This window comes from Crocuta crocuta, unplaced genomic scaffold (genome assembly GCF_008692635.1).
Source record: "Crocuta crocuta isolate KB4526 unplaced genomic scaffold, BGI_CrCroc_1.0 scaffold369, whole genome shotgun sequence".
Taxonomy (NCBI): Eukaryota; Metazoa; Chordata; class Mammalia; order Carnivora; family Hyaenidae; genus Crocuta; species Crocuta crocuta.
This window is the reverse complement of record NW_027529441.1, coordinates 977,028-996,070: the sequence shown is the minus strand read 5'-3', so window position 1 is coordinate 996,070 and position 19,043 is coordinate 977,028. Positions and strand designations below refer to the sequence as shown.

General features: G+C 41.0%; 1 protein-coding gene across 1 annotated transcript; it reads right to left on the bottom strand.

Moving 5' to 3' along the window:
• Nucleotides 1-14,622: 14,622 nt before the first annotated feature.
• On the bottom strand, nucleotides 14,623-15,084 carry KRTAP11-1 (keratin associated protein 11-1). Its single transcript, XM_077760166.1, has one exon. It carries the CDS (start codon nucleotides 15,082-15,084, stop codon nucleotides 14,623-14,625), a length of 462 nt encoding a protein of 153 aa, XP_077616292.1.
• Nucleotides 15,085-19,043: the final 3,959 nt, after the last annotated feature.

Below are 19,043 nucleotides of genomic sequence, written 5' to 3'. Positions count from 1 at the left end.
TACATCTTAAGACACAATGATATCTGTAAATAAATGTTCAAAAATGAGAAAGTCAGGGTTAGGCTAACATAATGTGTTATTCTCAAAGTGTGTAAATAAGGACTCTACACCTCATTCCAGTGAGGGATTTGACAGGGGTTTCTTATCATAAGCTGCCACAGAAGATCCACTTGGGCCATGTCTCCTTCACCTGTCCACTGGCTTCTCTATAGTCACCCACTCCTCACTAGCAAGAGGATACTGTTTGAAATGTCATCACCATCATCATGAATGGCCAGACACCACTCTTCACTATTCCACCCGTGGCCAACATCCGACTATGTTTCAGCAGGGGGAAAGGCAAGAAGTCCCAAAGAATGGGTAGTATTGAACAAAAGGGAAACTGATTAAGAGCAACTAGAGCAACGTGATGTGTTTAGTCAGAGGGTTTGTAAAGTTAAAAATTATGTTTGTGCGCACTTGGAAAAGCTCTTGGAAATGTATTAGTAGAAATACAATGTTAGCTGAGTAAATCCAGAAGAGTCTCCGTCATTTAGCAAGAACCTAGGGAAAGAGACACGATGAGGAAGGTGCTGTGTATTTTCATTCTTGTGAATGAAGAAAATGTTAACTTTTGATGAAGTACAGTAAAAGCAACATTCTATATTAATCTTATTATAATAAGAAAAAAATACATGGTTCTCTTTAGCCTTGTTGATTAGCTTGTGCTACTTTGGGAAAGTGAGTGAAAAAAGAGTTGGGGACATGGTTTGTGATGTAGCAAAGGGTGAGACCAGGATCTATGATAAATAAGAAGGATTGTGCTGCATTAGCAAGTTCTAGCATTTTGGAGTACTCCATGCAAATAAACAAAATCATGAATGCACATTGCCCCCTTCTCCACCTAGTACCGGCTTTGTATGGAAAAACCCAGATGAGCTTTGTAAATTGGCTTGGGCTACAAATAATTTGGTGGCTTGCTGCCATAAATGTACTCTGTGGTCTTTAATGCCACCAAAGAACTGCAAGGCCCCCAAAGGGGTGAGGACAGATAGAAGGGAGGGGATCTAGCCACCACTGCAATGGGTTTGAGCTCACAGTGAGTATCACGTGAATCCCTAGTGTATTGAGCTAATGCAGTCTGTGCTATCTCAATAAGAGGTCAATGTCAAGGTTTGGCTTTTCATCTGTATCCAGATCAGAGATAATTTTCTTAGTGCTACAGTATTAGTTGTTCTAATAATAATATAATAATAATCTAATTTTTTATACAGTGCTGAGCCAGACTGCTTTTAAATGGTTTATATTTTACAATTAAATAGAGTTCCACTTTACCAATTATGTGTAAAAATGAGAAAATTTCTTTCCAGTTTTAAAGCTGTAAAAAGTACTTAAATAATTCAAGTTTTTTTGACAGAAAGTTAAATAGTGCTACTTCTTTACAGGGGATGCAGTTATGCTTGTAGAATAATTAAATTAGGTGAACCAAATACTAAACTCTTTGGAAATAGTTCTCGTAAGTTGAGAACATTTAATTGGCTCGGTATCAGTGGTTTCCTCTCAGCTCTTTCAAGATGCATGTGAAATATATGCTAGCCAAACTAATCAGATTGGAATGACCAAAGAAGATGTAGTGGTTTGAATAGTGGCCCCAAAATTATATGTGCAAGTTCTGACCCCCGGTACCCATAAATGTGGCCTCATTTGGAAACAGAGTTTTTGAAGATACAACTAAGTTAAGGATCCTGAGATGAGATCATCTTAGATTTAAGGGGGACCCCGACTCCAAGACAAATATCCTTGTAAGAAACAGCAAAGGAGAGGACACAGAGACACAGGAGAAGCCCAAGTGAGGTGGAAACAGAGATTGGAGATGTTTCCACAAGCTAAGGAATGACAGGAACCACCAGAAGCTAAAGAAAGACAAAGAAAAATTCTTCCCTAGGGAGCATGGCCCTGCAACACCCTTACTTGGGACTTCTGGCCTCCACAATTGTGAGAACAAATTTCTGTTGTCTTAAGCCATCCAAGTGCGTAGTTATTTATTCCAGCAGCCATAAATGTCTAATACAGAAAGCGCCATGGACTTAAAACAATACTTTAAAGGATAAGAAAATAGTCAGCAGGAAAAAGAAAAACAACTAGCAAATATGTTTAGCTATAGGCCCAAGGCATTCTAGCTTGAATGAATTGCCCTATTTGTGCAAGCAAATGGTCAACATATAATGGAAAGGTAACTGTGGTCTGGTGGGACATAGATTGCCAGCCTAAGAAATATAGACTTTGTGGAGCAAAAACAGTAGTTTACATGTCTGTTTTACTTCAAAGTTTATAAAGACCTTTCACATTGTATTTAAATTCTAAAATTAATTTAATTAATTCATTAATTCTACAGCAAAACTGTTATTTAGGCAACAAGGGTATTATATGAATTTATAGGTAGACATTGTTTCACCTCTAGATGTTGATCAACCTATTCAAGGTTATACAGCTCATGAGTAGCTCTCAAAAAACATAATTTCTTCACTTCTAGTTCAATGCCCTGTCCATTACACCTTGATGATTTTAATAAATTATTAGGAACTAATAAAGTTTGATTATGAGATCACAATGGTGCAATAAGAGAATTAATTTGAATAAGAGGTTATAATTAGGGAAACTTATTAGCTAGCTATTAAAATGGCCAGGTAATAATAAAGCCTTAGGTCAAGGTGCTGTTAATGCCAATACACAAGCGCACATGAAGGAAATGTTGAGAACAAGCCAACGTACTTTAAACAGTGTGTCTCCTGCCTTCCCAAGTTTTGTCATAGTCTCTCAAATCCTTTTCTCATTTTAAATTTTATATGAACATTATTTGCATTCATCTCTACTAAAATATAGTATGTTTTTTCCTATTTATCCATTTAGCATCATCTTCCAGGCTAAAAGAAGATGTACCAGGCTAAAAGAATTTGGTACATCTTCTTTTTCCCCCCAAGGAGACTAGCACCTTCTCCCAAAAGACTCCTAACCTCATTGTTGTGTCAAGTAGGATTCAACTTATATGAAATATAACAAAAGATCTTAGGATTAAAATCGGTTGGACACACATACACAGACTCATGTATGTGTGTGGGACAGTCACCTAACCATATTGTACCTATAAGAGCAAACAGCTCTCCTTAAAGACACACACCACACATATTGAAAGAGACTAAAGGAAACCATTATGGGTCTGGCCAAGAGGGAAAGGGTAAGCTAAGACTGAACCCTGAAATTTGAAAAACCTACTTTCTTATATAACAGCTATTTAAAGTATGGAGATTGGACACATCTCGAAAATTAAAAAAAATAATGATAGCTAACATAGAAAGCCACATTCTTTTTTTCCTGAGAGAGAGTAAGAGAACACGAGCAAGGGAGGGACAAAAGGAAAGAGAGAATCTTAGCAGGCTTCCCACCCAGCATAAAACACTCTTCACGCACCATGCGGGGCTCAATCTCACAACTATTAGATCATGACTTCAGCCCAAATCAAGAGTGGGACACTTAACCGACTGAGCCACCCAGGCGCCCCAGAAAGCCACTAACAAAAGCCGTCCAAGTCCAATCAGGTATATATATCATAATGCATGGCTTTACGGGGTATGTTTAACAGGACGTTGGTCCTGGGGGGAAAGTTTTGGGGATACATTCCAAGTTATATTCCACTCTTAGAGAGTCAAAATGTGTATTACCATATTAAAAGCTCAGATAAAATCTGTAGTAAAGATACCAGCTTAACTTTCAATCACCCAACATTTTTCAAATGTATTTCACTTTATATATGCTTCCCTATTACAGTACTTATTTCATGTTAGCTGGTTATTTATAATCTGCTTCCTCACTATAGTTGAATCTTCATAAGAGAGAAAGATTGTCAAAGTACTCTCATATGTTAAAAAATATTAGCTGGATGAATGAATGTTTAACTGAACAATTTGCTTTAAACTATAAAGTCATTCTAATGTCCCTTGACCTTAAATACGTAAATGACGCCTCAGAGTTACCGGAAACTCCCTGTTCAATATGTCTCTGAGTCTATCTTTTATCTCAAGGAAATATGCAAGGTTGGGAGATAAAATGAGAAAATAAAGCCATCAAATAAGAAATAAAAAAAGGAAAGGAGTAGGAGGGGAATCTAATCATAATTCTAAACCATCAATTTTCCCCTTGACCTTGAAGAGGCCAGTCAGCAGCTTTGAAAAATCACTCACTTGATAGGTTCTACACAGAAATAAGTTCTCTGAAGAAAAAGAATCAGGAAACGAGTCTGAAATGCCAAAGGTTTGGGGTTGTTTTGCAATGGGTTTATTTGGCATTCGAATGTCACATCTCACTTCGAAAGGCCCAAAACTATCCATCAAAATATTACACACCTCGGTCAGCACCGTTCACTCATAAATACAGTTTGCCTTTCCAATTACCATTGCATCAGAGATATAGGCAGCCTTGAAGAACTTCACTGAGAGCCATTCATATAGAACATGGTCTAGACATGCTAATTTAGCAATACCTGTGGAACAGCCTTAATTTTGAATCCGAGGAGAATTTGATCAACCAGCCTATCTGACCCTTCATATTACACAATGTAGAAGAAGGAACAATTTAATGATCCATCAAAATTATGCTGTACTGGCTCTTGTGCAAGTCATATGGGTACTTCTATTTTTCTTCTTAAGATTTGTGTAACTGTCTTGGTCGTTATACCCTTATCTTACATTAGAGATGTATCTTATCTTATCTTATCTTATCTTATCTTATCTTATCTTATCTTACATTGGCCACCTTGCAGGCTGGCTTCTTTGAGTGACCTAGCACTGTTTTTCTCAGTGTTTTCCAAAATATCTTTCACAAAATGATAGTCCCACCAGATGCTCTGAGATAAGAGGGTTTCATTAGAAAGAAAGAAAGAGAGAGAGAGAGAAAGAAAGAGAAAGAAAGAAAGAAAAAAGATTGATAAATGACAGATAGATGATAGATAGATAGATGATAGATAGATGAACGTCTATCTAGCATCATACGTCTCTCTAGCAGAGATTCACATCACATGGAAGCACTATTAAAAATCTGAAAGGAATGGGGAAATAAATCATGTAAAATTACTTGGATCTGAACTTCTCAAACACTTGCCCTGCAGACCTCTGTTTTTCCATTCCAAAATTAATGCAATACCGAGCAAGACTCCCACTGAATTTTACAGATAAAATACAGGATACCAGTTACATTTGACTTTCAGATAAACAACAAAATTTTAGTATAAGTATGTCCCAACCTTTGTCCCAAATGGGGCATGTCTATACTAAAAAATATATTTTAAAAAGGCTAAGGCTAGTGGTACAGAGATTTAGACACAATAGAAGATGAAGAGGGTAGGGAAGATCTCCCCAAGTGGTAAGGATAACAAGCTAGAACAGAATCTTCAGCTAGACTAGCTTGCCACTGGTCAGTTGTATGCCAGTTTAGCCTTACTGAACCATCGTATGCCTCTGAGGGCTATGGAGGGTCATGTCAAACAGGACAGGGCAGACATTAGGAGGAATCGGTCAGCCTCTGTGGTTGGATAGCTGGCTAAGTCCTCTAGAGTAGAGCAGTTCCCTAAGCGAACCCTACTACACTTAGGATTGCCAAGTTTACCGAATAAAAATATATGACTCCCCGTCATTTTTGAATTTCAGAGAAACCACAGGTGTATGAGGCCCTTACTGAAGAATATAGAATCTAATAGTGGTGACATAGCATATGATACTCCTGTATCGAAAGGAGAATGTGTAAGGAGTCACAAAATTTTCATATTTATATTTTTAAAAATACTCAATTAGAAGCCACTTAGTGTGTCCAACACTGACTATATTTATTGGACAAGCAAGTCATTCCCTTTCTATTTCCTCATATTAAATAAGGGAGTTGTATGTTACTCTCAAAGTCTCTTCCAGCACTGAAGTCTTTCAGAAGATAGTTACACAATGAAAATAGGGGCGAGAATGAAGGATTGGGTAATTTACGATGATGTATTTTATGCTAACTAGAAGGAAATAGAACATTGTTTCATTTATGGAACTGTCGCCTGGTCAATTCCCATTTTATTTCAAGTTAGAAATATCTCCATTATACCAGCCTTTGTAGCCATTACCTGAATTCGTTCCTTTTAAACTAGCACTAATTGTTTACATCTCATTTTTTGCCTAAAAATATTTTCCTTGGATTTAAAACACAATGTCTCCTAGAGGGCTGGCTGGGTGGCTCAGTCAATTAAGTTTCTCACTCTTGGTTTCAGCTCAGGACATGATTTCATGGTTCATGAGTTCAAGCTCCATATTGAGCTCACCTTTCAGTGCAGATCCCACTTTGGATTCTCTGTCTCCCTCCCTCTCTCCGTCCCTCTCTCTCTGAAATATAAATAAACATTTAAAAATTTAAAAATAATGTCTCATAAAAAATTAGATCCTTAAATGCTATAAGCAATCCTTGAATATATTAGATTATCACCCAAAGACATCCCTTTCCAAAAAAGGGATATTTTCCTAAAACAGATCTCCTTTGATAGATGGCTGGAAATAGAAGTCTAATTCAGATTCATTCACCACTTTCAGGGTATGTGCTAGGAGTCAGACTTTCACATTACACTCCTCCTTCTTACAAGTGTGGTAGGAACCCCTCCCTAAGGAGAAAGAAAAAATTGAAGAAGAGAGAAGAGAAGACTTCAAGGTCACCTAGATATGAGTCCAGCTGCCTACATCCCCCATGTTCCTGTAAACTGAAACAACTTAATCAGACTGCATGTTTATGTGTATTACCATATATGGGAGACAAATAGAAAATGCATAAAAAAACCTATGCCATATGATGTGGGCCGCTCAGTTCTTTTGGGTACGAACCCAACTGAGCGTTGCCGGCAAAATAAAGTTGCTTCCTGGAAAGAAAAGTCTCGGTGTCACGACTCTCTGAGCGAGAATCCTGCAACATTACCTGGGGGCTCGTCCGGGATTCGGAGATGGTGCATTGCCACCTCCCTTGCCACCAGGGTACTGGCCTCGGAGCACGGGGAGAAGCGACCTCACCTGGCACCAGCGGGCCTCTTGATCCGTAGGGGACTAGCCTATCCCGGCGAGCCGGGGCAAGGGCCCTGTGTGCGCTAACGGAACCCAAGGCCCAGGAACCAGCTTAAGGAGCACTGCCCATCTGACTGGTAAGAACCCGGGTTCGTTTTGGTGGACCTTCCCCTAAGAGGCAGAAGGGNGCCCCCAAGAATGATTTTGTGGGACTAGCCGCCATGGACGACTATGAGGAGGACTAGGACAGACGGGGCTCTATTTTGCTAGGCCCCTGGGAGCCCATGGTCAGAATGAAGGTGGGAGGCCGACCCGTTGACTTTATGGTAGATACTGGAGCACAACACTGAGCAGTGNAGAAGGGTCTAATAAACTCAGGAGGAAAAGACATAAAATATGGTAAAGAGATCCTTGAGCTCTTAGATGCCGTGTGGGCCCCTAAAAGTGTGGTAGTCATGCTCTGCCGGGGACATCAAAGGGGGGATACCATGGCTGCACTGGGAAACCAAAAGGCTGACCGAGAGGCAAAGCTAGCAGCTTCCAAAGGAGCCATAAAATCAGCGGCTTTAACTGCTGCACTGTTCCCTAACCCACTGACAGAGTGGGAGCCTAATTACTCACACCATGAAAGTACTTGGTTTAAGACTGAGAGTGGCAACTACCTCCCAGGTGGATGGTGGAAATTTGAAGATGGCCGAATAGCAATTCCTGAGGCCTTAGCTCCAGCCTTTGTTAAACAGTTGCATCAGAAAAGTCACATCGGCCGGACGGCCCTTGAAACAATGTTAAGCTGGTATTTTTACATCCCTCGGCTCTCCAGCATAGCCCGAGCGGTATGTGAGCAATGTGAAACCTGCTCCCGAAACAACCCATGTCAGGGGCCCAAGGCCGCCCCTGGAGTACAGAGCGTTGGGGGAGCCCCCTTTGAAAATATGATGGTGGACTTCACGGAGCTCCCCCGGGTTCGGGGATGTAAATACCTGTTGGTCTTTGTATGTACTTTCTCAGGCTGGGTAGAAACTTTCCCTACTCGAACAGAAAAGGCACATGAAGTGGCCCGACTCCTTCTCAAGGAAATTATCCCACGACTTGGGATCCCTATCACTATGGGTTCAGATAACGGGCCAGCATTTGTGGCTGAGGTGGTGCAGCTGGTGGCAAAGGAGCTAAAGATAACCTGGAAGTTACACACTGCACACCGACCCCAGAGCTCCGGAAAGGTGGGACGAATGAACAGAACCTTGAAGCTACAATTAAGTTNACTTAATCAGACTGCATGTTTATGTGTATTACCATATATGGGAGACAAAGAAATAGAAAATGCATAAAAAACCTATGCCATATGATGTGGGCCGCTCAGTTCTTTTGGGTACGAACCCAACTGAGCGGTGCCGGCAAAATAAAGTTGCTTTCTGGGAAGAAAAGTCTCGGTGTCACGACTCTCTGAGTGAGAATCCTGCAACACAAGCACAGATGAAATGTTGCAGACACAGGCTCTCAGTTCACCAGACCCACCCTCTCTTCCTTCTTCACCCACATATGGAGCATATGAACCAATTTCTTGCACTTAAGTGTGGCCATATGACTGCAAACTTGCCAATGGAGTGTGAGCAGAAGCCACTTTCCAGTCTGGCTTCTAAAAAGTACACCATATACATGATGAACTGCATGAATCATGGATCTCCAGAGAAACAGAACTCTCTCTATATGTGGTGTTCTGGATTTGTCATGGTTCTTCAGAGAAACAGAGCCAATAGGAATAGGAATAAATATATATATATATTTACATATAAACAAATATATAAATAAATACAAATATATATACACATATATATCTGCTGGTTCTATTTCTCTGGAGAACCATTATAAATATAGCACCTCAATTATTAATGAAACTTTCAATTATAGAAATGAATAAGATTCTAAAAACTCAAACATTATATTATGACTACTTAACATTTAAGTACTCTGCTGGGAATGATGAATGCTAGGCCACCAACTCTAATAGCATTCATCAGGCAATAAACATGTTTTGATATTTTTTGAGTAAGAAAGTGACATTATCAGAATTGTGCCTTGAGAGTGTTATGAGTTGATTTGCACCTTCAAACATTTCTATACTGAAGTCCTAACCTACAGTACTTCAGAATGTGACCATGTTTGGAAATAGATATAATTGTAGATCTAAGTAGTTAAAGGGAGGTCATACTTGAGCAAAGTAGGCCCCTAGTTCAAGATGACTGGTGTCCTTACGAAAAGGGGAAATTTTGGGCTCCTGGGTGGCTCAGTCAGTTAAGCATTCAACTTTTTATTTAGGCTCAGATCATGATCTCACAGTAGTGAAATTGAGCCCCACATTGGGCTCTACACTGGGCACGGAGCCTGCTTTAAGATTCTCTCTCTCCTTCTCCCTCTGCTCCTACCTGATTCACATGCACACACTCTATCTCTCTCTCAAAAAAAGAGAAAAATTTGGACACAGACATACACAAAAACACACACACACAGAATGCCATGTGTGAAGATGGCATGTGTGAAGACTAGCCTCTTAGGAGGCTAGTCTCCAGACTGCGAGACAATCAGTTTCTGTTGTTCGAGCTCCCCAGTTTATAATATTTTGTTACAGAGGCCTCAGCAAGCTAATAAGGACAAATGTGGTAGAACTCTCCAGAAAGGACAGAGAAACACTGGAATCACTTAGGAACTTATGTACTACTAGAGTGTAAGGTATGACTGCCCATTGCAAGCAGGGATAGAGGAAATGCTAAGAATTGTTCTGTCTCTAAAGAATTAAGTGTGTGGAATTATGGAAAAGAGAAGTAAAACATGGTGACCGGATTTCCATCCCAGGTCACTTGGAAGAGAGTGGCAGCATTAACCAAGAGGCAAGAATGAATATAATAAGAAGTTTTCATAAAAGAATATCTCATTTTATGGGGCGCCTGGGTGGCTCAGTCGGTTGAGCGACCGACTTCGGCTCAGGTCACGATCTCGCGGTTCGTGGGTTTGAACCCCGTGTTGGGCTCTGTGCTGACAGCTAGCTCAGAGCCTGGAGCCTGTTTCAGATTCTGTGTCTCCCTGTCTCTCTGACCCTCCCCTGCTCACGCTGTCTCTCTCTCTCTCTCTCAGAAATAAATAAAAAACATTAAAAACATTTTTTTAAACAGATTCTGTGTCTCCTTCTCTCTCTGCCCTTCCCAAGCTCATGCTCTGTCTCTCTGTCTCTCAAAAATAAATAAACATTAAAAAATATTTTAAAAAAGAATATCTCATTTTAATAAGTCTTCTCTGCCATGATGCAATTGATGTGTTCCCAAGAAAATCTGATAAAGTCGCTTTTTCTGAACAAACTTCAATAGTAAACTGTTTTATAGTAGAAAGTCTGTGGCTCTGAAATCAAAACACCTCTAAACAAAACTAACCTGACCACACCCAGTTCTTGTTCAGGGACGAGGGATCACCTGTCTTTCCTGGGCAGGAGACTGACTTCCCGGGTATTAGCATATTTCTTATGCTGCATTGTCCTTTTCATCTTCCATTTCCATAATAAAGCACAGAACAACTTACACAAAGCCATTGTATTTGCTTATAATAGCTCTTTGCCAGTGCTAATGGCAGCTCATTCCTGATCACAATTGCTATATAATCTGAAGACTATACTTTCAGGGATCATTTCTATAGTTCATTACAATTGCTATATAATCTGAAACTGAAGCGTGCAACACAATCATATCCCTAATTCATAAATTACATTATGACCAATTTGAGTTTTAAAAATTTCTTGGAATTTTATTATAAGACTTATTTCTGGAAATCCTTAGCAGGCTGTTAAATACAGGAGAATAGAGCATATCAAAGAAGCTGGAGCACGCGATCTTACTAAATAAGGATCTCACCCCCATGAAAGCTACCACCAGGCCCTTCAGATAGGAAGGCATTTATAAATTCTTAAGCATAAGCTATAGTTTCCAAAAATATCAAGAGACCAAGTAGATATCTACCAAGGCTAAAGTCAAATTGGAGAGCCTACCTTCTCTGAAGTCAGAGAGCAGTTTTGAAGGGCACTGTTCTGGATCTGCACCCCAATTTGTCAACTTTTCATTCTTGCCATTCAACTGATTACTAGTACATTCCCTTGACTGTTAAAAGCTTTAGGTCTCCTAGATTTAAAGCCAGATATCCCAGAGATTGGTTGTATTTTCAATTTTTATCATAGTTATAATATAAAGAATCATATATGAAAAAAATGTAGAGACACTTACCCTTTACTTACGTGTTGTAGTACCTTGGTGAACCCTTACAAGCATTTGTAGGGGAAATGTAAAGGACTTGGAATTCCTAAGGCAAAGCTATAGAAGGAAATATAAAAGTTCTATAGAAATTATTCTACTGAACTAAGCTATGACCTTCATGAGGGCAAGAACCACAGGAGTTTTGTTTATTGCCACATAACCAGCACCTTGCACAGAAGCTGGAACATTGGAGATAAGCTAGTTTTGAGGAAGGGAGGGAGGGAACGGGAGGTTTGGTTCTGAACTGAACATGATAATGTTCCAGACACAATGGCCCAGGAACCTCTTAATGTCTAAAATTGAAGTTTAAGTTGCCTTCCTCACTAGAATACAAATGCCATCGAAGTCCTGAACTTTCTGTAAAGGATGTTACACACACAAATACCTTGTGTAGGTGGATTCCATGGACAGCAAGGGAAGGAAGTTGTGCTAAGACATCTCAATCATTACAGTTGATACAGAAATAGGCTATAACATAGGAAGAAAATCCATGAAAAGAACTAATTTTTCTAAAGTAAAAGTTCAGAGCACCTGAACTTAACCATCTGGTGGCTCAGATGGTTAAGCATCTGACTTTGGATCAGGTCATGATCTCACAGTTGATGGGTTCAACTCTTGTGTCAGGCTCTGTGCTGACAGCTCAGAGCCTGGAGCCTGCTTCGCATCCTGTGTCTCCCTCTCTCTCTGCCTCTCCCTTACTCATGCTCTGTCTCTCTCAAAAAAAAAAAACAAAACCCCCCACAAAAATTTTTAAAAAAATTTTAATAAAATTTCATAGCCAGAGGGATTAGGAAAGGAAAGAGTAAGGCATCCCCTCCCAGCCTCTTGACCCAGATCCCTCAGAAATGCCAGGAGTCGTCAGGACTTCACCAAAGAGAGAAAGGAGATGAGAACACCAAGTTCCCTTTAATATCAAATGGCAGGATGCCTCAGCTAATAGCTGGGAGACACACATTACCTCAGTCTATTCTTGAAAATGAGGCATGAGATGCTACCATTCTCTCCATTTTACAGATGAGCTAAGGTTTAGGGAGCTTAACAAACCTGCAACCAAGTGGCAGAACTGGGATTCAAACCAAAGACCTTCAAACTGCTTCCCTACCATGACAGGATATTACATACACACAAGCCCCCAGACCAAGAAGAGTAAGAAGTCATTGCCCTATCTTTTAAAAGATGGCCCTCAAAGGCAAACACTAAAACTGTGTCATTTATTGTGAAATGAAGCAAAGAATGGAGAGAATTTTCAAAGTTCAAGTACAAATTGAATAGCTCTAATAGCAAATCAGATAACTCCCCAAACATAAAGAAAGGTGAGTAAATAGGTTGGCAGGATAGCTACATCATCCTTGAACATTCACACCATCACTGTAATACCCCGAGCAAAAGTTTATTCATAGCAGCTCATAAAACCTTTGTTATTATATATATTATCAATATATAAATATATTGAGATGATTAGCCATCTAAATAAAAAAGAGATGGAAGGCATCTCTGTCCTTATAGTTTTTATTGAAAAATTAGAAAGCTAAAGAATAAAAAACAAATAAAATTAAATAATTTTTTCAATCTCTGAAAACTTTGAATTCTCCAGATCACAGTGAAATGGCTGAAATAAACATTCGGTGAGAGTCATGTGAACAATAGCTTTGCAAGAGCCATTGAGGGTTCAGCCAGGGATTTCTATTTTAGAGTAAACCAGAACTTGTCTAAAATCCAGAGCTTTAATTTTAGAGACAATGGCTATGGAAATATCATATAGTAAAAACCATGTCTTGCCTTAGGGAGATATTACTATGACTTGTACACACTAACATGTCTTTGATAAGAGGGATTCTTAATTCTCAGAGTAGAGTCAGCAGTGGGAAAAATTTGAAAATATTCCATCTATCTGGAAATCATTTATACCTCTCTGAAAAACTATTAGGGAAATAAGAAAACCATTTTGCTGTCAAGGGAGGTCGCCAATCAGATTCTGCACCCAGCACTAAGCTCCTCTGTTATGAGAACAGGCACTCTTTTCCTCATGGTACCCACACCTCCATTTTCTGTAAGAATCTTCCTCATCCGTGTCTCCTTCAGCAACTCTGAAAAGAGAATATAGAGACGTGTTTCTGGACCTAACAGGGGAAGGGACAAAAGCAAACAAATCAGTGGCCAGTTCTCACTTTAAAAAGAAAAAGCAAAAAGAATTAGCAGGTGGACCACCAGTCCAGACGGCTTGTTTAATTGGTACCTGGGTTCTAACAGAGACCAAGCACAAAATAAGGCTCTTGATAAAATAAACCACCATGTGTTTTCGAAGCTTGTTTTTAAGTCTCTCCTACACGGACTTAAGAAAACCTGGAGCTTTGATTTACTCAGAGCCTTTGGGGGAATCTACCACCCTTCTGCAGCAAGTGAGGGAAATCTAAAGCTAGAGCCGCCCTTTGATGCCATGCATCTCAGGCCTTGGAAACGAACTTCTCCACCCTTCCTTCTTCTCTCTCCATCCTGTCTGATTACGGAGGGACCTTCCGCGGTTTTCCACTGTGGTTCTCTGATAAAGTAAGACCCCGAGACTCTGATGGATTCTGTTGCCCCCTTCACTGGATGATTCCCCCAAACGACTTGGTTTCCCAGATAACTTTCCTTTGGCCTACATGGAAATTAGTCTGTGCACCCGGACAAAACTGGAGTGAATATAGAAGACATGTCACTCTATACCCCTACGTGTCTGAAGATTCTGTAACCAACTGAAATATCAGATATCCCTTTGCCCTTCATGAAACGTCATGACTGAACCCATACTCTAGGCTCAGAAAAGACAGTCAGACTCTGATCAGCAGGGATGATTCACAGACAGCAAAAACCCTTGCAAATAAAGAACTCTACTGAGACATACATTTGCAATGCCAGGTAAGCAGGTTTATTGAGAGAATACAGAGCGAGACAAGTTCCCTTCCTCAGAGGCACAAAAGCAGAAGCCACAAGACACAGCAGCAAGGTCAAAACACACCCAAACCACCAGAGACTGGGGTAGGGGAAGGAAAGTTTCTGGAAACATCCAGACGCATATGCGCCACCAGTGATCAACCCTTAAAATAAGCTTGGTGCTGGCCAGAAAAAATCATCGATTGCCAAAGGCAGCCTGTTCAGGGCTAGCAACCAAGCAGTCGGGCAGTCAGAAGCGGAATCAGCAAGGAAGAGTTGTTCGGGGACAGGCAGCTTCCTGGACGAGCCTGGAAACACAGCTGGCGGGTCCTGGAGTCTTGATTCGCTCACTGGCTCCTACACACTTAGCAAGTTCTTCGACAGCTGGACATGCAGGACCGCTGGTATGTCCTGGAGCCCCCGCAGACTGGCTGGCACACCATGGAGACCCCGCCCGCCGGCTGGCACACAGTAGAGATGCCACCCAGGGGCTGACAGCCACTGGAGACAAAGGTGACTGGCCGGCTGTAGGTGGTTGAGCAAGGATTAGAGACACAGGTGGTCTGTCGAGAGCAGGTCACCTGTCCGGCGCTGGAGACGCAAGGATTTGGCTGGTAACAGGTGGGCTGGCACGCAGTGGACTCGCCAGTGGTCCCCTGACAGTGTTCCAGGAGCCAGGAGCCCGTCTGGAAGGAACTGGGCAAGTAGATGCCGCTCAGGCAGTCAGCATCCTGGGGAGAAGCCGTGGCAACGGGGGCCACTGGGACAGCACAGTGGCCTCCAGTTGGCCTAGAAAAGCAGTTTCTCGTGGAACAGTTGTAGGACATGGTGCCCGGAGAGCTGTGGGTAACTCGCTGCAGCTAGCTTCTGAATTGTGACTCTCCCTCCAGGCTCCTGGGCTTTTATATACCCTTGCTGGTGGGTGGGGCCCCCGCCCTGGCCTTCTTGGCTTCTTTGGCGCAGGCCAGCATGCCTCAGAACAGCTTGTGAATCCCCAGCTTAATTGTCCCTTGAGAAGCCTTCAACCTCATAAAGTCAGTTTAGTAGTTTGGTAACTAAATCACAAGGCTTCTGAACTGTCCTTAGTCCCAGGATTCAGATGGTTACTTGACAGCTTCAAAGCTATCGGTCACCCCAGCCCACACTTGGTCCCTCATTCATCTTGCTTGGATACGATGAGTGTAGATCTGACGGTGACACCAAACACGCCACCAGCCTACCATCACACACTCTCTCCCTCCTGACCAGGACTCATGACACACCCACACCCTGTTCAGTTTTGTTGGCACTTAATATGTTTTAAGCATAACTTAATCAGCCACTCTTCCGTAGCTAACGGGGCTTCCGAGGGACAAGGGGCCTCCCTCAATATGCTTTAGGATGACAGTGACAACATCTGCCAGGAAACAGGATGCAAGGACTTATATCTGGAGTATGAACTGGCTCAGAAAATTAATCAAGTGACTGGAGCAAGACACATTCAAGAAGGGTCGAGGGTGATGGGACTTGCCCTTTATGTTCAAGCAGCAAAGCAAATTACAAGCTAATTAAGTGGGACTGCGTTTGTAGCCAAGTCCCTTTCTAAATAAATCGGATAAGCTTTACTCCTAAAATTTTTAATCTAATAACAATGGATAAGAGTGACTCATACGACTCATTAATATGCCAGTGGAATAGACTTAGTTAATTTTTTAAATTATTATAATGTGAATTAAAAGTGTACAGTGTCTTTCTCCCAAGGCACTCAATATATTCAAAAGGTATTTATTTTCACACAAACGCTTATAGATAGCATGCACTTTTATCACGGACAAGCCAAAAGTCTCTTGAAAGAAGTGTCTACATCAGAGTTAAGGGAAGGAGCACGTGGGAGGAAGCAGGCACTTAATATTTGGTAACAAGTGAATGTGTAAACAGTGTGCGATCATATTTAATTATGCTTTTTATTCCTGGGGATACTGTATAAGGATATCATTCCCTTTGATCTCATCTTGCTACAAGATAGTCAATTCTGTATACCTAAATTTTTTTTTTAAAGTTTTATTTATTGCTAGGAGAGAGAGAGAGAGACAGCGTGAGCAAGGGAGGGTCAGAGAGAGAGGGAGTCACAGACTGAAACAGGCTCCAGGCTCTGAGCTGGCAGTCAGCACAGAGCCCGACGCGGGGCTCGAACCCACAAACTGCGAGATCATGACCTAAGAGAAAGTCGAACGCTTAACCGACTAAGCCACCCAGGCGCCCCTAGTCAATTGTGTATACCTAAATGACCCATCCTCTCCATCCACCTGTTTACAACCATTTGTACTTCTAGCAAAATAAGTCACTTTAACAGCCCAAGTGGTCAGTGATTTTTCTATATCAGAACAACTGCAAGATCTGACTCATTCTGTAAGCTGGCTTACTTGGGGTAGGAGAGAGGGACAATCGTGGATTTACAGATCTTTGAGGGCTACAGAGAGACTATGTTTTAAACATCTGTAAGACAAACAGCTTTGTGTTAGAACTCACTGGAAGTTCCTTTGCAGAATGCTTCCTTCATCGCTATTCACTCCATTAAAGGAAGCTTAGGAAACTCCCCAAGTTTCTAATTGGAGGCTAGTAACACCCAAGCAAGATGATGCTGTGCTGTGGGCTGTATTGTAATTCCCAGGGATCAGACTGCCTCTCCCTTAGTGACTTGCGTGTTCTCAGGCAGAGGGAGAAATTAACGAGATGACTACTTTCCATAATGTTGCAACTATGCTCTTCCCACAATGGGGAACGTCCCAGTTAGTGTTTGAAGGTCAGAGTCCCTGGCCACCAGGGCTGGCTTGCTTGTTTTAAAGGGATGAGTAGTTTACAGGCTTCTACCAGCTATGAATTCATTGCCTGCTATGGAAAAGTACTTAATCATGCAAATGAATCAGGTGACAGAAGCAAAAAGTAGAGTTAGTAGTAAAGTCACATAGACGTTTGTTTGCACTTCCCACTGCCACTGAGATGGTAGAGAATTTTATAACTCACTACTCTGTCTTGATTTCTCTTTTCCACTGAAGGTTGAAAATGGCAAATAAAAGAGAGTTAGAAAATGCCTTCCCTCAGCTTCAAGAGAAAAGGAAATGAACATTTTGGGGGCACATATGACCTTCTTCCAGGCATTAATTAGAGGCTTTCCATTCTCCATCATATTAAATGCTTCCAGCAATGCTATGGAGTAACGTATCATGTCGTGTGAAGGAGCTAAAGTTCAGGCAGGCTGAATGGTTCACTGAGATCATGCAGTTCATATCTGACTACGTTGAGATTCAAGACAGAGCCAGGAGCTATCAACCTGCACTGGGTCTACTTAAACACGATGAGATGCCTTCATTAAATTTCCAGCAAAAAGTCCTAGAAAGAATCAATCAATCAGTGTTCCCTTAATGATAGTACAAAGAATGTAGTCCTCATTTCTCTTCCACTCTCATCAGTAACAAAAAAATAAACAAAACTTTTAAATAGTAAGTTGCAAGCACTGTGCTTTCCTTGCATTTCCTGTCGTTTCATTTATATAGCTTTGACAATTTTTACTTCATTAGAATGAAATGCAAGGTCCCTACAAGGCAGGAAGAGACAGAGAGCCATCAATAGCTTGCAGCTACAATTTGAAATTACAGTGATCTGTAAGGGCAGCAATGGCACACAACTAATTGTTCAACAACTGCAGAGAAGTGAGTCGAGCATGTGGGTCTAAGTGGCCAGACCTTTCTGAAGAAAACAGGACTCACACACTCTGAAATCATCTGAAATCACTTTAAAATGATATTTCGTAAGTTGCCTTCTGGTAGCCACAAAGCACACCAAAGCAATTATTTCACTTAGTAATTAAATCTACGGGATCTTCTCCAACAGATCGCTTTCATTTAACATCTGCACAATGGCAGGCAGGCTTTCTGGAAAACAGATAAGGCTGGTGCCTTACACTATGGAACCTACAGGGAGGAAAGCTACTCATACTCTCGTGCATTCTATTTTTAGATGTAAGCATTTAGACGCATCCTTTGAAAGGGCTATAAGTAGCAAAAGTGAAGAAATACTGACAACCAGGTGAAGCTTGACAAAACGCCACACAATTCTATGATTTTTGTTAAATGCAATCAACAAAGCATCCCTCCACTGGAATGTAAGGGTGATCTGGCGAGCACCTATCACTGCATAGTTATGGGTAACATGAAGCTTCAGCTCCACAAAAAGCCTTATAAAGATTATTCTCGTGTCTGCAGGGTGTGCAGTGAGGGAGGTATGAAGAAAGATTAAAGCACTCCTACCCATTATCTTCGTCACTGCCAGATAATTTGCTCTCGTTTGTAAAGAACAATCTAAGCCTTATGCAATAATTATCACAGCCTGCAACTGAGCGATTCTTTCATTCAAAACTGAATCACAGCAATCACTTAAATGGCCAAGCGTTTTGAGAGTAAAATGAATTAAGCATGTGTGGGAGGCTGAACGTTTGATTTGCAAGAAGAATATTATTCATCACAAAATTGGTAATAACATTGACCAATGCCAGTTCAAAGAACCCACTCAGTCTCGTCAAATGGAAGAAGGGAGAACTTGTTGAAAAATGAATAAATACAAAATGAGGTTTTTGTCATTCTATATTTTTCCAGGATGCTCACACACTCGAATTGAAGCTAGTCATTATCTCTTAAGAAATATAAAAAAGAAACTCAAAAATTTAAGCACAGAACATAATGGTTGTTTCAAAAATTAAATACATCTTGGCTGAATTGTTCCACCTTTTTTTCCCCCGCTCCACACAGAC

Bases quoted from the DNA above. Each gene is read 5' to 3' on its own strand.
- KRTAP11-1 (XM_077760166.1), bottom strand. From the start codon at position 15,084: ATGTCCTACAACTGTTCCACGAGAAACTGCTTTTCTAGGCCAACTGGA.